The sequence below is a fragment of the Symphalangus syndactylus genome, chromosome 3, assembly GCF_028878055.3.
Source record: "Symphalangus syndactylus isolate Jambi chromosome 3, NHGRI_mSymSyn1-v2.1_pri, whole genome shotgun sequence".
In the NCBI taxonomy this organism is placed as follows: Eukaryota; Metazoa; Chordata; class Mammalia; order Primates; family Hylobatidae; genus Symphalangus; species Symphalangus syndactylus.
Window position 1 is genome coordinate 13,263,969 of NC_072425.2, and position 21,026 is coordinate 13,284,994.

At 52.3% G+C, this 21,026-nt stretch overlaps 2 protein-coding genes and 1 pseudogene across 34 annotated transcripts in view; 1 reads left to right on the forward strand and 2 right to left on the reverse strand.

The window, feature by feature from the left end:
* POMT1 (protein O-mannosyltransferase 1) overlaps positions 1 to 17,515 on the reverse strand; it is a 24,885-nt gene extending 7,370 nt beyond the window's left edge. For 2 of the 3 annotated variants that reach the window (XM_063635737.1, XM_055270656.2), the window contains exons 1-13: positions 16,014 to 17,515; positions 12,214 to 12,365; positions 10,364 to 10,470; positions 10,127 to 10,177; positions 9,067 to 9,213; positions 7,563 to 7,674; positions 6,772 to 6,837; positions 6,584 to 6,677; positions 6,165 to 6,320; positions 5,122 to 5,252; positions 4,453 to 4,548; positions 3,263 to 3,355; positions 773 to 869 (exon numbers count right to left, since the gene is read on the reverse strand). In XM_063635737.1, the coding sequence (XP_063491807.1) occupies positions 773 to 869; positions 3,263 to 3,355; positions 4,453 to 4,548; positions 5,122 to 5,252; positions 6,165 to 6,320; positions 6,584 to 6,677; positions 6,772 to 6,837; positions 7,563 to 7,674; positions 9,067 to 9,213; positions 10,127 to 10,177; positions 10,364 to 10,470; positions 12,214 to 12,365; positions 16,014 to 16,031 (1,320 nt within the window). In that variant the 5' untranslated portion in view covers positions 16,032 to 17,515. The remainder of the gene's footprint in view (positions 1 to 772; positions 870 to 3,262; positions 3,356 to 4,452; positions 4,549 to 5,121; positions 5,253 to 6,164; positions 6,321 to 6,583; positions 6,678 to 6,771; positions 6,838 to 7,562; positions 7,675 to 9,066; positions 9,214 to 10,126; positions 10,178 to 10,363; positions 10,471 to 12,213; positions 12,366 to 16,013) is intronic. The other variant, XM_063635738.1, reaches the window with a different exon arrangement.
* The window catches only part of PRRC2B (proline rich coiled-coil 2B), a 133,612-nt gene continuing 128,893 nt past the window's right edge, over positions 16,308 to 21,026 (reverse strand). For all 31 annotated transcript variants that reach the window (XM_063635711.1, XM_063635707.1, XM_055270626.2 and 28 more), the window contains one exon: positions 16,308 to 20,777. In XM_063635711.1, coding sequence (XP_063491781.1) covers positions 20,643 to 20,777 — 135 coding nt within the window. In that variant the 3' untranslated portion in view covers positions 16,308 to 20,642. The remainder of the gene's footprint in view (positions 20,778 to 21,026) is intronic.
* LOC129478768 (uncharacterized) lies at positions 16,355 to 17,556 on the forward strand (annotated as a pseudogene).

Here is a 21,026-nt window from a genome sequence, read left to right on the forward strand (position 1 = left end):
AAAAGTGCTCCATGTCAGGAAGTGCTCCATGTGAGGAAGCGTCCTATGTTAGAGGAAGTGCTCCATGTGAGGAAGCGTCCTATGTTAGAGGAAGTGCTCCATGTGAGGAAGCGTCCTATGTTAGAGGAAGTGCTCCGTGTGAGGAAGTGTCCTGTGTTAGAGGAAGTGTCCTGTGTTAGAGGAAGTGCTCCATGTGAGGAAGTGCTCCATGTGAGGAAGTGCTCCATGTGAGGAAGTGTCCTGTGTTAGAGGAAGTGTCCTGTGTTAGAGGAAGTGCTCCGTGTGAGGAAGTGTCCTGTGTTAGAGGAAGTGTCCTGTGTTAGAGGAAGTGTCCTGTGTTAGAGGAAGTGCTCTGTGTGAGGAAGTGTCCTGTGTTAGAGGAAGTGTCCTGTGTTAGAGGAAGTGTCCTGTGTTAGAGGAAGTGCTCTGTGTGAGGAAGTGTCCTGTGTTAGAGGAAGTGTCCTGTGTTAGAGGAAGTGCTCCGTGTGAGGAAGTGTCCTGTTAGAGGAAGTGCTCCGTGTGAGGAAGTGCTCCGTGTGAGGAAGTGTCTTGTGTTAGAGGAAGTGCTCTGGGTGAGGAAGTGTCCTGTGTTAGAGGAAGTGCTCCGTGTGAGGAAGTGCTCCGTGTGAGGAAGTGTCCTGTGTTAGAGGAAGTGCTCCGGGTGAGGAAGTGTCCTGTGTTAGAGGAAGTGTCCTGTGTTAGAGGAAGTGCTCCGAGTAAGGAAGTGTTCATTACTGACGGCTGTGGCTGCTATGGCCGCAGCCTTACTCACCAGTCTCCAGAGGTTCTGGGCGGGCATGGAGATGTTATAGTCAATGTAGCAGGAGACCTCCTGTGAATGGGGACTCAGAGGGGCTGCAACATCATGCCTGGAAAACCAAGACCGAGATTTCAGAAGGAATTCCGTGAACTCCTCTAGAAGGCAGTTACTAAATTTTTTTTTTTTTTTTTTTTTTGAGACGGAGTCTCACTGTGTCCCCCAGGTTGGAGTGCAGTGGCGCGATCTCAGCTCACTGCAAGCCCCTCCTCCCAGGTTCACGCCATTCTCCTGCCTCAGCCTCCCGAGTAGCTGGGACTACAGGTGCCCGCCAACACGCCCGGCTAATTTTTTGTATTTTTAGTAGAGACGGGTTTTCACCGTGTTAGCCAAGATGGTCTCGATCTCCTGACCTCGTGATCCGCCCGTCTCGGTCTCCCAAAGTGCTGGGATTACAGGCGTGAGCCACCGCGCCCAGTGGCAGTTACTAAATCTTTCAGGCGGGAAAAGGTTGCTTTTCAGAAACAAAGCTGGCTCAGCCATAAGGGGTGACCGGGTCCCATGAGTTGCTGCTACTGAGGATGGAAGTCTTGAGGCTCGGTGATGGGAGTGGACACTAAACAGGCAGGAGGCCCTGTGGGAACATTTCCAGGAGAAAAGGACACTCTGCTGTGGAACCTTCCACCTGTTAGATGAGCGAACCAAGTTTCAGAGGAAGGAACCACGAGCACAGGCCCCTGACCCGGTACTGCTGCGATGCCAGCTGGCAGTACCAGTGCTACAACTTGCAGGGCTGAGCTGCCCGCCCCTGTGCCCAGCTGGCCTGGGGATGCAGCAGTTATGCTGGGAGAAAAGGCTATCAACCTCAATGTTAATGAACACCCACTTCTTTTTTTTTTGGAGACGGAGTCTCACTCTGTCACCCAGGCTGGAGTGCAAACGGCGCGATCTCAGCTCACTGCAGCAACCTCTGCCTCCTGGGTTCAAGCGATTCTCCTGCCTCAGCCTCCTGTCTAGCTGGGATTACAAGCACGTGCCACCATGCCTGGCTAATTTTTGTATTTTTAGTAGAGACGGGGTTTCACCATGTTGGCCCAGCTTGTCTCCAACTCCTGACCTCAAATGATCTGCCCGCCTTGGCCTCCCAAAGTGCTGGGATTACAGGTGTGAGCCAGCACGCCCGGTCAGGAACACCCACTTCCTCTTAATCCACACAGTCAGTAACCATGCTGTACCGCACCATGCACCTGGCACTGTCTAGGAGCAGCCACCCAGCTGTGAACAAGACGAGGCCCTCACAGCCCTCTGGGAAACAGCCATCATGCCAGTGGGCAGAGCGTGCAGCTGCAGGAGTGCCACTAATAAAACAAATGGGGGGGGACAGCACCCAGGAGGCACTTTTTGACGCGGTGACATCCCAGCAGACCCCTACATAGAGTGGGCCTTGGGGGAGCCAAGTCCAGGAACATTCTCGCAGAGGGGGCAGGTGGTTGTTTCCGGGCTGGTGGGGAGCCAGGGTGGAGGGGGTGAAGCGTGTCAGGGTCACCGGGGGCCTTGGCAGGTGACAGGAGTCACTGAGCACAGAGGAACAACGCAAGTGGGCTGTGCATGGTCCCCAGGCCGGACGGGCTGCTGCGAGGTAGAGAGGTCAGGCCCCAGGAGGTGGGAGTGGAGGGAGAAGGAAGGACCCCTACCCAGGGCTGGTTCTGAAGGTTGAGAAACCGGATCTCCCAGTGGAATCAACATGCAATGGGAGAGGAGAGGAAGGAGTCAGGTGATGCCTCAGCTACTGGGCCCTTTCCAGGGAGAACCAGAAGAGCCAGGGCCAGTGACCGCCCCTGTGGAGCTGGGAGTCGTGAAGAACTGGAGGTGAGCCCCGGGCAGCTGGGTGGAAGTCCAGGAGAGGTAGCCCCAGGACTGGGCCTGTGCAGAGGCAGCAAGGCCGGAGGGCCCTTGGAGACTGAGAGCAACAGAGGAAAAGGAGGCGGTGCAGGGAGCAGTCAGGGAGGAAGGAGGAGGGTGTAAGCAACTGTGCCCAGCACTGCGAGAAGGCAAGTCAAGACAAGGACGAAGGACTGAGAGGGAAGAAGCCTTCATGGCTCCACTCGTGCCCGAACTTGCAAGCTTCTTGGACTCACTCATACTTTAAGCTTTACCACTTTATGGAGGTGCGCCCAAACTCCATTCTTTGCAGAGAAAGCAGGTCAACATTCCCAGCCTGTCCTTGTACACTCATCCACGGGGCCCTGAGCTCTCCCAGGATGGGCTGTGCTAGGTGCTTCTGTCCAGTCCTCATGGAGCCTCTGCTTCCTCTTAACCCCGCTCCCTTCCGTGGCCAGGCCTGGGTCCCCTCCCGGCATCAAATGTAGGTCTAAGAGCTGCTACACATGCAGGTGAGGGGGAGACAGAGGGCAGCAGCCCAAGGCAGGGCTCACGTTTTGGTCTGAACAGAGAACCACAGAGGAAACCCACAGGTGCAGCACAGCAGACGGCGGGCACACTCACGTGTTCAGGGAGCGGGTGGTCATGCCGTGGACCAGCTGCACCATGTCCCCGTGCCTCACAGGTCTCGGAGGGCTGCTCACCACCAGCTGGTGCCTGGAAGACACAGTGCTGTCGGGACCACGCAGAGCCTGGTCCCCTCGAACTAACAGCTGCACTGGAGGGGCACAGCTCTGAATTCTCATGGCTGAGACTGCCTCCCAACCCATGTGTGCCTCACATGAGGCGAACACAGGAAACCAAAGCACAGACATTAATTGAGCTCTTTTCTGAAACCAAAGGTCATTTTCCAAATGTGATTCCACCCGCCGTCATCACACCTGCATTGCTCTGAATTTGTCTACAAACACTACAGTGACAAATGTACCATGACTGCCAAGGAATCCTTCTGAAGGGCATTCTACCAATCAAAGTGTATGAGGGGGCTGGGCGCAGTGGCTCACACCTGCAATCCCAGCACTTTGGGAGGCTGAGCTGGATGGACCACTTGAGGTCAGGAGTTCAAGACCAGCCTGGCCAACATGGTGAAACCCCATCTCTACTAAGAATACAAAAATTACCAGGATGTGGTTGTGGGCGCCTGTAATCTTATCTACTCGGGAGGCTGAGGCAGGAGAATCGCTTGAACCCAGGAGGCGGAAGTTGCAGTGAGCCAACATCGTACCACTGCACTCCAGCCTGGGCAACAGGGTGGTACTCTGTCCCCCACAAAAAAAAGAAGAAAAAACAAGCCCACTCGGGCTGCAGGTGCTGGAGTTGGGCAGGCAGCAATGGGAGGACACCATCGGGAGACAGTGACCGGGGTGGCCAGAGACCTTGTTTAGGGGCAGAATCCACAGGACTGGATATGGGAACGAGAGCAAGGGGAACCTCTAGCTGGGGTGTGTGCAAGATGATGCTACTTTTGCAGGAGGGGGGTTCTTGTTTTTATGAGGAAGGGACAGGGGCACAGGTCAGGGCATTGAGACTCACCTGGACACTCCTCAGAGCAGCTACTGAGCAGGCTGCTCCCTGAGGGTCTCATGATCTACTCCCCTGACCTTGGACTCAGCACTGAGCTGGCGTTCAAGGCCATGATGGTGACTAGAGTCGGTGAGGGAGGGAAAGAAGGGGGCCCAGGACTGCATCCCAGGGTCTCGCCTGGCCAGGCCAGGAGGTGAGCTCTGCTCTGGAGTCGCAGGACCTGCACTCACCTCCTGGGATCCTTTACAATCCACCAGTTATTGACGTCTTTGAAGGGATAACAGGTCACCTGTTGCTGGTGGGAGCTGCCTCGGCCGTTGTCATATCTGTGTGAAGTCAACAAAGAGATGTATCTGGGCCAGGCGCGGTGGCTCATGCCTGTAATCAGAGCACTTTGGGAGGCTGAGGTAGGATAACTGCTTGAGCCTAGGAGTTTGAGACCAGCCTGGGCAACATAGTGAGACCCCGTCTCTATTTGTGAAAAAAAGAAAAGAAAGGGAAAGAAACGTATCTGGAAGTGGGTCATCGATCGGGCCCACACGCCTTTCTCCTAAAGTTTCTGCAAAGGGAAGCAGATTTCAACAAATGCAACCTAGCAAGGGGTTTCAGGGAAAATGAAGATACCACAGATAAGGAGCCGAAATCAGATGACTTAGGCAGGCAGTGCTGAGGTCAGCCACAGCCACAGAGCTGGGGCCGACCCTGGGCCCTGCCACCTGCCAAGTCCCTCCAGCAACACCCAGGAACCACGAAGCTCACTGGGAATCAGCACCCGGGCTGCTCAACTTCTTTCTGTCCTGCAAACTTCCTCAAAGAAAGGGAAAGTTGCTACAATAAGCAAATCTATAAGCAAATAAAGCATTTAATTATCTTCAAAGTAAAACCATCGCTTTCCTTACATCATGGGGTAGGTGTCCTGGTGGGAATGAAGCCAGCAGGGCACAGGTTTCCCAAAGACGTTCCTCAGAGTGACCTGGGACCCGAAGGCCACCTCCAGAGGCTGACCCTGGGTGATCCGAGCTAGGCCTCCCTGAGACAGAAGCAGAAGGCTGATGAGAGACAGAAAGAAAAATGCCCCTAAGCCAGCCTTCCCGATGGCCACTCCTCCCTCTGGGGTGATGATCAGGCTAGTGGCCATTCTTTTAAGAGTGGTAATGACCTACCATTTAATCATGTCACGTTACATTATAGAACCATAAGGAGCACTAAGTCTGATCAAATGCTGCCTCTGGGCCAGGCACTCAGTTCAGACTTCCACACGCACCCTATTTAGTCCTTACAAGCATCCAATAAGGTAAGAGCAATGATGTCTAAGAGATGAGAAAACCAAGACTGGGGTGAGCCAGACAACTTGCTGAAACACACAGCACTGCAGCACCGGCCGCCAGCAGGCTTGGCTGACTTCAGGAACCACGGTCCTGACCGCCTCTACTGATACCTTCTACCACTGCTACGAGGTTCACAGGAATGAAGGTCACAGTTGAGTGTGGTCCTTAAGGCGGGTGAAACTGCCCAGGGTTTGTAGGACTTGACTTTAAAATGCTCCCAGCTGCCGGGCAAGGTGGCTCACGCCTGTAATCCCAGCACTTTGAGAGGCTGAGGCAGGTGGATCACTTGAGGTCAGGAGTTCCAGACCAGACTGACCAACATGGTGAAACCTGTCTCTACTAACAAAACAAAAAAATTAACCAGGTGTGGTTGCAAGTGCTTGTAATCCCAGCTACTTGGGAGGCTGAGGTAGGAGAATCGCTTGAAGCCAGGAGGCGGAGTTTGGGTGACAGAGTAAGACTCCATCCCCCCCGCCAAAAAAAAAAGAAATATGGATGTGGATTCTTCATTTTTTGATTCAAGTGCTAATGTTCACTTGATGTGTTTGTAAGAAAACTCTGGGTCCACTATCATCTTCCTTCTCCAGTGGCCACGATGCCCACTGCTTACCTACCTCTAAGCTGGCCTGGAAGGCACTGGACATGATTTGGTCGTGGGGCCCAGAGCGGAAGAGTAGAATCAAGTGGACATAGAAGAACAGTAAGTACAGGACGACCGGGATGACCAGCAAAGCCACTGCTCGGGCGAGCAAGTGACAGAACACACAGACCTGCCAGAGATTCAAAGAAAGGTCATGTTCTACTGCGTGGAAAAGTGCACCCACTTCTAGACATTGTGAGCTTAGAGAAAGTTAGTGACAGAAACTCTGGCCTCCCATACAGAGGCACCTGCAGAGGCCGACAGGTGAGGCTGCCCAGGCCTGCCTGCTTCTGAAACATTGGGGATTTGAGTCTTTTCACCAAGTACCCCCTGTGACATCCCCATCTGCCCCATACAGGCCGGCCTCATGCAGCACTGGACATCGGCACCTACATTGGACAAAGTCTGGTCTCCAATCAGGTGCCAGGCATGGACAGCTGCAACAGCCAGCATGAGCACGTACGTGAACACACCCATGTACTTGATGCTGCAAAGACATGATGGAAATGGAGTTAACACGAGACAGGAAAACACGAGGAGACGGAGGAGGACACTGCCCAAGACCAGAAGCTCAAACTCACCCCACTGCACAGGAACAAGCGACCCCTGTCAGTGTTAGCCAGATCCACCAGCTCAGACAAAAAGGGCTGGAATAAAAACAGAGCAGACGGAGATAGGAATAGTTCAGACACATTTCCAAAAGGCTAGAGAAGCTCCAAATTCTTTACAGAAATCCTTCTGGGTCGGCTGGCCGTGCTGAGCCACAGGTGCAGTAAGAAAGAATTCCCATCTCCCAAAGAATCCGTCCCAGCAGAATTTTTCTTTTTGCCCAGAAAATTTTGTCCTGTTAGTTTAAATTATAGAAAAATGAAGATGTATTTATGAAGTCACAAGCCAAGAGCCAACCCCCAAAATACTAGAGGACCAAAAGATATCTAGCACTAGGCACAGAAGCTCACGCCTGTAATCCCAGCACTTTGGGAGGCCAAGACGGGTGGATCAACTGAGGTCAGGAGTTCGAGACCAGCCTGGCCAATATGGTGAAACCCTGTCTCTACTAAAAATACTACAATTAGCCAGGCACAGTGGTGTGTGCTTGTAATCCCAGTTACTCAGGAGACTGAGGCTGGAGAATTGCTTGAACCTGGGAAGCGGAGGTTGCAGTGAGCCGAGATTGAGCCATTACACTCCAGCCTGGGTGACAGGGACTCTGTCTCAAAAAAAAAGATATTTAGCAAGCAACTTCTCAAAATGAAAAGGTACCATCTCACAAAACAAAACGAAACAAAAAAAGGTACTGGATCATCTCAGATCAACAAACCACCCAGAATCTCTGTTCTCGTTAACTAGGAAGACACTCCATTTTCCATACCTGTGCTTTTGGCAGTTGCAGAACTTCAGGTAGGACAACACGGCCAATAGATTAAAAAATATTAACACTGATTCCAAAAGCATTAGCCTTGACTGAGTGATGAGAGCATTCTCTGTTTCAAAAAGGAAATACGTGTCAATTTTAAGGTAGCAAGGGAAAATGTATGAGGACGAAAAACATTCATGAAAAAAGGCATTACTTCAGAAGCGATACAACTGTGTGGGGCTGCTGTGAATGTTAAAACATTCTATAGACACAGGGCCTCATACTGTCATCACCCAATACACATCTCTTTTGATTTTCTACTGTCTCTTTCTTTTTCTTTTGAATCAGCGTCTTGCTCTGTTGCCCAGGCTGGAGTGCAGTGGCACCATCATGGCTCACTGCAGCTTTGACCACCAGGGCTCAAGGGATCCTCCTACCTCAGGCTCCTGAGTAGCTGGGACTATAGGCGCATGCCACCACACCTGGCTAATTTTATTTATTTTTTTGAGACAGAGTCTTGCCCTGTCACCACGCTGGAGTGCAGTGGTGCAATCTCGGCTCATTGCAACCTCTGCCTCCCGGGTTCAAGCGATTCTCCTGCCTCAGCCTCCTGAGTAGCTGGGACAAAAGGTGGGCGCCACCATGCCCAGCTAATTTTTGTATTTTTAGTAGAGATGGGGTTTCACCATGTTGGCCAGGATGGTCTCGATCTCTTGACCTTGTGATCCACCTGCCTGTAATCCCAAAGTGCTGGGATTACAGGTGTGAGCCACCATGACCGGCTTATTTATTTTTTTTGAGATGGAGTCTCGCTCTGTTGCCTAGGCTAGAGTGCAGTGGCGCAGTCTTGGCTCACTGCAACCTCCATCTCCCAGGTTCAAGCAATTCTCCTGCATCAGCCTCCCAAGTAGCTGGGATTACAGGCACCTGCTGCCACGCCCAGCTAATTTTTTGTATTTTTCGTATTTTTAGATGGGGTTTCACCATGTTGGCCAGGCTGGTCTCAAACTCCTGACCTCGTGATCTGCCCGCCTCAGCCTCCCAAAGTGCTGGGATTATAGGTGTGAGCCACTGCGCCCAGCCTAATCTAACTTTTCATCTGCTTTAATTTCATCTGTTCATAAACGTGAGCTGGAAGACCCTCTCTGAAGAGGATCCACTGAGTCACGAGTCCATCTCAATTGGCCAAGGCCTGGGAGGTGGTGGAACAAGGGGAAGTTATCATTTGGTCGCAAGATTGGTTGGAGATGGAGGTGCCCACATGTGCATGGACTTTGTAGCATCATCTGGGCAGTTTTCTACTGCCATACCCCGACTGCTGATAAGAATCTGATCCCGCAATTCAGCAATCCCATAACCATGGGGTCAGCCTGGGAGCGGGTGACTTGCAGCATCAAATTTGGATGAACCAGATGCACTTTCTGGTGCAGCTTGCCCACCAAGCCCACGTGATCTTCCGGGCCAAAGGGTCAGTTCTTCCCTGCATGACAGCAAGAGCAGGCAGGGGCATAGGTCTTACCGATAAGCATCAACAGAGCAGCTCCCATGGCGGCACAATGAGAAAAGCGGAGCTCCAACACTATCTGGTAGGCCATGGGGACCGACAAGGCCCCCGCGAGTGCTGGCAGCAGGCGCAGGGACCACACAGGCACGTTGCTACTATATTCTGGAAAAGCAACCACACTGCAGAGCTGACTACACTGTGCACACACCATCTCCATATACTGCAGCTGTGTTTTCATATAGCGCCATCACATTCACAGACTCTAAAATGCACGTTTACAAAACCGGGGACCACATCCACAGCAGAGTGCATAAACTATGGGTGAAAGCTTTGAAATTAGCTTTGCATAGTCACGGAACCCAATCTCACGAAGCACAGAAAGGACTAAGGATTCTAAAATTTACCGCCTTACTTATACATTTACTCTCCCTATTTTCTTTTCTTTTCTTTTTTTTTTTTGTGAGACGGAGTCTAGCTCTGTCGCCCAGGCTGGAGAGCAGTGGCGCGATCTCGGCTCACTGCAAGCTCCGCCTCCCGGGTTCACGCCATTCTCCTGCCTCAGCCTCCCAAGTTGCTGGGACTACAGGCGCCCGCCACCACGCCCGGCTAATTTTTGTATTTTTAGTAGAGACGGGGTTTCACCGTGTTAGCCAGGATGGTCTCGATCTCCTGACCTCGTGATCCGCCTGCCTCCGCCTCCCAAAGTGCTGGGATTACAGGAGTGAGCCACTGCGCCCGGCCTACTCTCCCTATTTTCAAAAACATTGCGGCAATATACAAAATTTACATGTACAAAAGATAATTGCAATCAGATGCTATGTAATATGTGTACCAAAAACAAGGGCTAAAATAATGATTGTAACTAAACACTAAGATTTTAACCAGACTTTTCAAAAGTCTTTCATTTGTATCCAACCAATTTATTATTTTCTGGACTCAGATTAGTAAGGCACAGTTTCTGCGGGACTAGGTATGAAAGGAAAAAAAAAGCCACAGTTGTTAATCTTTACAAAAGTCACAATCTCTCCATTCTAACCTGTGCACATTAATAAAGGAAATGAAAATTATCTTTTACCTGCTCCAATTCTGTTCCACAAAAAATTGCCATCGAATCCTCCTAAATAACCTGGAACAGAAGATTAATCAGTAACTATCCCATTCAGCAAACATTTCTAGAGTACTGTGGCAAGCAATAAACAAGATGCATCAATAATAAGACCTGGTTTCTGCCTGTAAGAAATGCACGGATAAGTTTTAAATGTATTTGAGGTCCTGAAGGGTAGGGGCTACTCTCCTAACTGATGACTCCTACCTCCCAAGGCCAGCACCATGTGGCCAAATGGTGGCCCACTGTCATCCAAGAAGAAGATTCGTTTCATGTAAAAAGAGATGTACTTCCCATAATATACTTCGTCAAAACTAGAAAAAAAAACCCATATTATATTCAATTAGAATCTTAACTGTAAACAAAAACTGTGAGGATAAATGTCTATGTGTTTCCAAATGACTTTGGGTGGGTGATCAGCAAAGGCTGGATCTTTTGCCCCAGTTGTTTCCCATCCCCAAATATTGAGACGCATACAGCATCACCCACCCAGAGACACGGGGAATTCACCAAGCACAGCTGGCACTCAGCATGACTGTCCCATACAGATTCTGTCTCTCCCTTGTGTTTGATTTAGGTGGATACTATGAGCCAACCTGCTGAAAGACCTCCTGGGATGCAAGGCTAATCCTGCCTACCCACATACCCACCTCCCCACCCCCACCCCCACCCCCACCAGCAGCACATGTCTGTGGCTAGCGATAACCCAATGAAATGGCTGCAAGTATGAAAGGAAAACGTGGGAATCAACTGCAATAACATGTTTTCAATCAGGGAGAGGTGAAGATAACCAAGAAACTGCTGTCAATTTCTCAGGCATGATAATGCAACTGTGGTTATGTGATTTTTGCTTTTAAGAATCCTAAGCCAGGCACGGTGGCTCATGCCTGTAATCCCAGCACTTTGGGAGGCCGAGGTAGGTGGATCACAAGGTCAGGAGTTCGAGATGAGCTTGGCCAACATGGTGAAACCCCTTCTCTACTAAAAATACAAAAATGAGCCAGGCGTGGTGGCAGATGCCTGTAATCCCAGGTACTCGGGAGGCTGAGGTAGGAGAATCACGATCGCACCATTGCACTACAGCCTGGGTGACAGGGCGAGACTATGTCTCCAAAAAAAAAAAAAAGAATCCTCATCTTTTACAGATATACCGCTGAATTATCTATGAATATGTCTAGGATTTGCTTCAAAGTAAAATCCACTGCAGGGAGGGGGCTGGCTGTGAACTGATAAGGTGAAACTGGGTAATGAATATACTGGTGTGTGGGTCATTCATTATACTCGTCTCCCTGCTTTTGTATATGTTTGACGTTTTCCATAATAAAAAGTTAAAACAAAAAAGAACATGCAGCAGGGCGGAGTGGCTCACGCCTGTAATCCTAACATTTTGGGAGACCGAGGCGGGTGGATCATGAGGTCAGGAGTTCAATACCAGCCTGGCCAAGATGGTGAAATCCCGTCTCTACTAAAAATACAAAAATTAGCTGGGTGTGGTGGTGGGCACCTGTAATCTCAGCTACTCGGGAGGCTGAGGCAGAGAATTGCTTGAACCCAGGAGGCAGAGGTTGCAGTGAGCCGAGATGGCACCACTGCACTCCAACCTGGGTGACAGAGCAAGACTCCGTCTCAAAAAAACACACACACACACACATTAATCAGTTAATAAAGAGCCCTTCAATAATAACAGCAATCACTTCCCATTATGACAAAAACACATTCTAAAGAGTGCTCTCAACAGTGAAGACTCACTTCCAAATCCATCAATCCTCTGCCATCCAGACTTTAAAACTGTTACCTAAGGCTGGCAACCAGATTTTCCTCTACTGCACCCCTTTAATGGGCCAAATTTCATCTGTTACAGACTCAGAAGGCAAGACCTAAAAGGTGTACTCTGCTGGGGCTGTCCTGGGGACAGACTGGTCTCTCCTCTCACTGCCAAAAACATCTATCACCAAGAAGCCAGGATTTCACTCTCCCATTTATGCTATTCAGTAAGGGCGCCTCCTGTCACAAAGTACATTCTAGATTCACCCTGGGAATGGAGTCATTTAGCTTACACCACAGCCCGCGGGTAGGTGAGTCGCCACAGCCGACTCAGTAACCCCATCCCAGTCAGGGCCACAAGGCTCAAGTTGATGTCAGCCGTCACCACTACAGGGCGCTTCAAAAATCCCCACATCTTGTAGAAAAGCGGGCTCAGGCAGATGCCCTAGAAAAGAAGGGAGAAGCCGTGGTCAATGAGGGCTCACGAGAGGCTACAGAAGGAATCCCCAGCCACCCGGCTCCCAGACGCGCATCGAGAGAACCACAGCATGGTCGGGCTGCTGAGAAAGGCCGAAGTTCCTGGAGCCTGGGTTCAGGTAGACATGTGGGGTGAGGGGCACTAGCAGTGAACTCGGGTGGGAATTCAGGGGATCTCAGAACTGGACATTCACTCCTTTCAACAACTCATTCCATAAAACCTGTCGAGCACGTCTTGGGAGCGAGAACACTGCTAAGGAACGCCAGGGTTTCTCCCCTCCCTCCCCGACGACCAGGAGCCCACAGTGCGGCCACAGCTCCCTGACCCTGGGCAGCTCCTGGGTGCCATCTCAGCTGCTTACAGCCCAGGGACCCCAACCTGGCCGAGCCTCGGGGCCTCCTCATCTCTCCTCGAGGATGCATCTGCCCCCAGTGCCTCCCTGCCTTCTCTCCCAGCGGCACATCATCCCCCGGTGCTCCCTTTCTCGCCTGGAGGGTGCATTTGCAGCCTGCGCCCCCACGTTCTCCTCCAGGCTTCATCTTCCCTTGAGCTCCGCTTCTCTTGAGGCTGCATCAGGCCTGGGATACCCTGTCTCACACCAAAGCCGCATCTGGCCGCTGGCGCCCCGCTGGTCTCCTCAGGACCCATCTACCCTGGAAGCGCACTTCCCTCCCTGAGCTGCAGCTGCCTTGAGCGCCTTCCTCCCAGAAGGTCCCATCCGTCCTGGGAGTGCCTCCTCTCCCCTTGTAGACCGCATCTCCGTGGCCGGCCCTTCTTCCCCACAGGCCGCACCTGTCCCGGCCACCAACTCCCGAGGCTGCGTCGGCCCCAGCTCCGTCCTCACCCTGAGACTGCACCCGCAACACGCCCTTCCTCCCTAGGGCTGCACGCGCCACGGAGTTCTTACTTCGGGGCTCGGTCGCCCGAACCCCGCCCCCAGCTCCGGAAAGACGGGGACGCCCCCGGCCCCAGCCCGTCCGCAAGCCACGGACCCGCGTCCCGCACTGACGGACTCCCCCGAGTCCAGGCTAGGCTCTCGTCCCCGGTGTCCCCAAACGTATCTGCGTTTCTCCGAGTCCAGGCAGAGCCGCGCCCGGCTCCCGGAAACGCCTCGGAACCGTCCGACTGGGCCGACGGTTGAGGGTGAGGCCCCTCGGCACTCCGCACCACCCACCGCCCTGCTCAACGTTCGATTCACCGCGCCTGCGGGGCCCGACGGGCAGCAGCGCGCGTGCGCACTGGGCGAGGGTGACGCGCGTGCGCAGCGGGCGAGGGCGCCGGGCCCTGGGAAGCAGGTGTGAAACGCGGCGACCTCCCCTCCCTCGGGTACTAGTGCTTTGTGTGCCAGGATTTCTGTGTACTCTAAGCAGACGTGCAGCTTTTAAAAAGCGCAGTGGGCTCCCACCCATCTTCTGCTCCTTGCTTTTTCACTCCATCTGGCGTGAAGATCTTAATTCTGCGTCTGCACAACGGCGTTCTGCCGGGCGCGCCAATTTGCTCCGTTTTTTTTTTTTTTTTTGAGACGGAGTTTCGCTCTTGTGTTGCCCAGGCTGGAGTGCAATGGCGCCATCTGGGCTCACCGCAACCTCTGCTTCCCGGGTTCAAGCGATTCTCCTGCCTCAGCCTCCCGAGTAGCTGAGATTGAAGGCGCACGCCACCACGCCGGTTAATTTTTGTATTTTTAGTAGAGACAGGGTTTCACCATGTTGGCCAGGCTGGTCTCGAACTCGCGACCTGAAGTGATCCGCCCGCCTCGGCCTCCCAAAGTGCTGGGATTACAGGCGTGAGCCACCGCGTCCGGCCTTAATTTTTTTTTAAGAGACGGGGTCTTGCTCTGTCGCCCAGGCTGGAGTACAGTGGCAGGACCATGGCTTGCTGCAGCCTCGACCTCTGCCCCAAGCGATCCTCCCGCCTCGGCCTCCAGAGCAGCTGAGACCACAGGCGCATGCCCCCACGCCCACTCCTAGTTTTCTTGCCAAAAAACATCGATGCCACGAACCTGCTTGCACATACATCTAGCAGTGAAGTGGCTGAGGGTAAGTGCATTTAAAACGGACCTAGGGCCGGGGGCGGGGTGGCTCACGCCTGTAACCCCAGCACTTTGGGTGGCCGAGGTGGGAGGATCCGTGAGCCTGCTTGAGTCCAGGAGAGCCTGGGCAACACAGCGAGACCCCGTCTCTACAAAAAAATACAAAAACTAGCTGGGCCCGTTGGCGTCTGCCTGCAGTCCCAGCTACAAGGCAGGCTGAGGCAGGAGATCACTTGGGGCAGAGAGGTCGAGGCTGCAGTGAGCCTTGGTCTCACCACTGCATTCCAGCCTGGACTACAAAGTGAGATCCTGTCTCAAAACAAAAAACAAAACCAATAAAACCTGGACATCAGTAGGGGCTGCAAGACCGTCAGAGGCTCCAGTGGGGGAATCTCCCCTAAACTCCGTGGCAGAAGACTGGAGGCTTCTTCCTCCCTTCCCAGGCCTCCTCCTCCTTATCCATCAGCCTCTCCAGCCCCTTCTGCTGAGGGTCAAGAGCCTTCCCAAAGGCCTGCTTTGGAGCAGACGTGGTACTTTTGGTTGGGTGAATGCACCCCTTCCCATGTTTTCCCTGGAACGGTCGGTACCCAGAGCAGGGTAACTGACAGCAACACAACCAGGCTGATGGATCACTCTTCTCAGCCTCGCTCCTTCTTGATCTCCTGGTCTATTTGTATAAACATCTATACAGACCAAAAGGGCACACTGCAGGTTTAATAACCTTAATTATGGTTCTTGGCGGTCTGCAAGACTTTTTTTTCCATGTTGGTCAACATAGCATTAGATGACACCAGTTGAGAATTTAGTGGTTACTTCTTTATGGCTTACCCTTGAGGGGTTATGTGACTCACCCAAGATCCCACAGAGAGGGAAGGAGCTGGGGCTCACCTGGGTTTGTGGCCAGAGCCTGCAGGCAACTGTATTTACAGTGGGCAGAGAGGGTTCCCTGGGCCCCAGGAGGGAGTGGGGCTGGGCTGTTAAGCTTTGGTTCATGTCATGCTAACGGTGGTGCCTCAGGACTTGCAGCCTCCATCTTGCAAGCCCCCAACCTTAGGACTAGCCTCCTTCAGGGCCAGTCTCCCTTGGAGATTTTGTGAGCCACCTGTCCCTAGGGAGCAGTGAATCAGGGCAGTGAGTGTGGCTGGTTAAAGCTGAGATGCCCGTGCCCAGGTCCCCAACTCTCTTCCATAGTCAAAAGGCTTAGAAGGAAGTTGAGGGACTGGGGTTCCTCATGGAAACAGCGTTTTATTTCTTGGGGGTAATATGTAAGTTTTCTTAGCTGTTTCTAGGCACTAAGCTAAAAGCTACTGGTGACTTTGAATCCACAGTACGCCATGAGGTCGACACCATTACAATCTGCGTTTTATGATTAAGGAGACTGACTCAGGTGGTGAAACATCTTTCCCCAGGTCACACAGTGAGGCAATGGCAAAACCGAGAACTGGGTAACATTCTTACCTTTTAACCTTCGCTACCCCAGGCCTGGGTTGCTCCTTCCCCACCCCAAAGCACAGCATAATCCTCCTCCACTTCCTGCAAAAGCACCACTAGAAGTGACAATACAACACGCCACATCAAATGCTTACCTCCTCTGACCAGCTCATTTCTCACGACAAGTGACGGGGCCACAGGCAGGCACTGTGCGCAGCCAGATGCCATCCGTGGGAAGAGTGGACTGCTTGATGCTGCCGCATTTGGAAGATGCTTCTTAACCATGGGTTTCAATCCCTTCTCTACCCATACAGCTTCTGTTAAGGCATTTCAGCCGTGCCACTAATTTCCATGTGAACTCTGTAAAATTAGAACTCTTTGATCTGTAGGTCTCTCTGGTCAAATGGCCAAGAAACCAGGGATGTACAACCTGAAAAAGCATGTTCAGCTTTATCTTTTTAAACTTTTTTTATTTAAATAAGGAGAATTCTTTCATATGGAAAGAGCTAGTACAATCACATATTTGAAAGGAGAAACAATAGGTACTGAACCGGAGGGAAAGGGCGAGGGTGAGTGTGCCAGCACTGGCCTGGTGAATCCATGATTCCATTTCCCATCCAAGGTAAGTTTGTCGAAATAACGTATAAACAAGCTGCACATTACACCTCTAGCCATCGTCTGCCCTTTCAAATATCTGGTCTACATGGAAAGACAAAGAGGAAAGGCCAAAACACAAACAAAAGGAAACAAAAACAAAACACAACCCTCTCAGGAACCAAACAAAAACCCCCAAATCCTTTTTTACTACACAAGGCATGAGGTCAAAAGCTTGAGTACAGTGTCCCTTTAGACCATGGGAGAAAGGCGTCCAGACAGAGCCTTAGCAGGAATTTCCACTCTGAGGCTTCAGAACATGCTGAAGATGGGGCTCTGGGGGTGCCACTACCATCCTGGAGGCCACCAACTGGGGTGGAGACAGTGAACAGCAGATCTCACATGCCCGAAGACCACCAGCCAAACATACATTGGTGACCCTGGTGGAGCATGGCTGGGCGACAGCATCCATCCCCAACACTGAGCCACTCCTGTCCTGGATGACTTCCTGCTTAGGTCCGTCACATTTCAGAGGAGAGCTGGCTTTCTGGAAGCCTACGTTTCCCATTCATCACAGAACACGACAGAGCGCACACACCCTGGTATCCTTGGTCTTCAAAGGCCATTTCCAGCAGACCCTCTAACCCAGGCTTGCTCTGCAGGAAGTGAAAAGGGACAAATGAAGATTTGAGGGGCAGCCTGCAGCTACTTGGCAGACAGAAACCAAATGGCAAGGGAGAAGGCTCCACTAGAGCTGCCATGCTGCCGCAGCAGGCCAGGCCACAGCATGGCCGTGCACCTGTGTGTGCTCAGCTTCCAGAAGGCGTCACTGACCATCCCGAAGGCAGATCCAGAAGATAGGAGGGCGACAGCACGGCTGGAGAGCACTGATGTCAATGTTTAACAATTACCCCAGTGTCCCTAGAAGTGGCTGGAAGGACCACAGCTTTGGAACTGAACTGATTTTCTTGAATGTGAAATAAAGTCATCTTTTGTTTTCCCCCTTAAGGAACCTAGAGCCAGAGTGTCTATGAATTCCAAGTTTGAAAACAATATGAATGTTAAAAAAAAAAAAAAAAAAAAAAAAAAAAGCTGTGGGGAGAAGCCAACAGTTAAGAAAACCAAACCAAATGCAGCTGGCATTGAAGTCCCCAGTGGGTGGAAGAGCATTTGAGATGCACACCCACACTCTGGACTTCATCCCACTCTAGTGGACGGTGGACAAATACTACCGCAAGGCCACTGGTTGCTGAGCAACGGGCTGCACCCCCAATAACCAAGGCAGAGCTGCCAGCGTCGGGAGGGCAACTTTAACAGGCAAAAGTAAGTGGGTTCTGACCCCCCACTCCCTACCTCAGCAGCAGGAAAGGGAAGTGCTGGTCTCCACTTGTTCCCACTAAGGCCCCGTGGTATCCTGGCAGAAGCCTCTGCATGTATCTGCGCTCTGAGGATGGGGGTTTGAAAACAAAATAAGACCCTACGTCCTACTACCTTGAGCTTGGCTCTAAAACCACGGGAAAGGAAGAGATATATTGCACCTTAAAACGTCTCTGCACTAAGAACTGCATTTCATCAGACCAAGGAGGGGTTGGGGCGCTGGGAGGCCTGAGGCCTGCCCTCAGCCCCGCAAGTCTCATTTAAAACCTGCATCTCAGTGAAGAGACTGCAGCTCAGGGCACACAGAGGTGGTGACTGCACCGAACTTCACATGCAATTTCCTGGCCTTTCCTGCACAGAATTAATTCAGACATTATATATAAATAGAGCAGTGAAACATTTACTTTTTTTTTTTTTTCACCTAGACCTACAACATCAATACATATAAATTCTAGTGTTTTTTGTTTTTTTATTTGGGGTGGGGGAGGAGAAAGGAAGGAAATACCAGGTAAGAGAAAAGGGCTGGAGAACAGGTGACCTTTTTGTTTTTATTTTTTCTCAAACAGCAAGTACTGTGGGTCTGATGCCAGGTTCACCTGAAGGATACATCTTAACAGCATCCAGGAGGCTTTCTTTCGACAAATCACACGCACCACTGCATCAGGTGGGAGGGGTCTGGCCATGCGGCTCAAGTGTCCAGGTGGAGATGAATGTGTGGCTCCCGCAGGCCTGGACTCACCCAGGAATGGCTTGGCAAGGAGGGCCGGTGGGAACAGAGAGGGCTCATCCCAGGCCCCACAAGCAGCCACTTGCAGTGGGAGAAGGAAAAGCAGACAAGAAGCTCAGGTAGGGAATGCCTGGAACTGTCGGGTGGGCAGCCCCTGGGGAAGGGACTCAAGCATAAAGGCTTGGGATGAAGAGGGAAAAGACCAGGTGAGGGTAGGAGGGGAGCTGCTGAAAGATGCAGGTGAACAGTAAAGCACCTTTCAGTAAAACTGCCGCTTCCCAGGCAGCTCTGGGGTGGGCGCTGTTCATAGGAGGCCGTTCTCCCGCTTCCTTAGAATTGTGAGAGCAGTAAGAAGTTACTTCAGCAGTTCCTAAGATGCTCCCTCCCCATGTTCTACACTAGACACAGAGCTTAGAACCCAAGCCTGAGCGCTGTCCTGCACCCATGAGGCGCTGAAGGCAGCCTCTGGTGGGGGGTGCATCCCCGGCCCCCTCCTCACGGTGTTCTGAGCCAGCCTTCTCTGGAGGAGGAGGTAGACACTCAGTGACCCCTAAGAACAGCTGAGAAACTTGAACTGTCCCCTTCCCTTTCCTTGGAATGACAGGATCTGGAGTGATTTCCTTGTTTCTTATTTAAAAACAACAAGCCCAGCACACGATGGCTCACACAAGCCTCTGGCTGGAGAAGCTGCCCTCCCGGAGGCTGCGCGGCGGCCCTTTGGACCTTGGTCAGCCCTCCACCCAGCCTCACCCTGGACCTGCCCCCGCCGTCTGAAGACAAACGAGACTGATGCCTACTGCTTAGCTCAGGCCCTCCTGTCCTGACAACCTGGGTCTGCTGCTGGGAGTGAAGCAAAGGAGGAAAAGCACAAACTCCCAGTGGCCTCACTTGGGGACCACACACAGGTCCACTCCCTCCATCACCAAGTGGTGTTCACGATGAGCTGTGTGGGAGGTGGAGACGGGTCCAGAGAAAGCAGCAGGCTCCGGAAGAGGAAGGAAGGAAAATGACAGCTTACAGAAAGCTTCAGGGAAAGAAATGTGTGAAAAACACAGCGTCCCTGCGGGGCAGGGTATGGAGCCCCAGAAGCAGAGCCCACGGGGCCTGGGATGGGCCTGTGGTGTGTCAGCTCACCCATCTGGGCCAACCTGGGAGCCACCAGCAGCCATCTCCGTGATTTGTCTCTGGTGCCCAGCACATCCACTGGCTTTAGAGGACCCCAGGACAGGGACCCTGTGTGATTCTCATGCTAAAACCGCCATCGACTTCATGGGCTGCCTGTAAGCGCCCTGGGCTCATCAAGCCAGGAGCTGGAACCCAACTGTGACCCCCCGCCCCCGCCGCCTACCTGCTGCTCTGAGCACCCCATCACTTCCCAGGCAGGGAGCCAGGCACCAGAATGCTCGCAATGGGTGCCCTCAAGAACCTCCTTTTCTTTTTGCAAATAACCTCAAAGGTGAACCAGCTGAGGAATCAGGAGGGGATGCATTCTTAAGAGTCATCTCTTAAGGTACTGCAGTGACGTATCAAACTCAACAGGACAGAGGCTAGAGATGGAAGGGAGCGGAGGGGCTGGCGAGAAACATAAAAGTTCAGCTATACACATGGAGCTTGCGTTTTTGTTTTCTTTTCCTTTCCCCTTTGTAAAAACCTTGGCTACATTTTAAAACAAAAAGCCTCAAAGTAAAATGACCCTGCTGCCAAACCACTGTGCCTAGGGATGGGCGGCTGGGCCGGAAGCACTGCTGAGAAGGCGCCCTGGCTGCACGGCAGGACAGGGAGGAGGCAGGGAGGGCGGATCTGCACTGCACGGGAGGCGTCACTCCACGGTCACGGTGGGAGCAGATGGGATGAAGGAGTCGTTTGCTTTTTTGTTTCATATCAAAGCAAGCGGGTCAATGCCATATATCCACGGGTGCAAGCTGGTTGACAACGGAGCTTTCGGGAGTGGAGAGGAGGGAGGTCTCTCAGTCCGGGCCAGGCATTTGGACGGTGGATCTGGTGAGGCTCCCGAGTGTTGGCTGTGTCGAGGCCGCAAGGCGGCACCGTCCCCAGTGGGGCGAGGCGAGGTGGCAGCCAGGCACCGTCAGGCCTTACTCTCCTCCACTTTGACAGCCCGAGGCTTGATCGCTCCGGTTCGCTTCATCTGGGAGGCAGCTGAGGGGGCCTCCTGCAGCTTCACGGCTCCCAGGCTGGGTTTCTCATCCACTCGTTGTTTTGCCTTTGGACAGATGAATGGGAAAAACAAAGTGACCCTGACGCTGAAACGTGTTTGGATACATAATTCCCACCACTCCCTTCCTGCTCCTGAGTTGCAGGGAAAGCTCCCCTAAGTCGTCCATCCCTTGGTTGAAGGACCAGACTTAGAAACCCCCCTCACCCCCCTCCTAGTAAGGAAAGTGGCACGAGTGCCATCTCTGCTCCCTCCCCATAAGCCCTGAGTGCAGTGATTCGGAGAGGCAGGAAGACA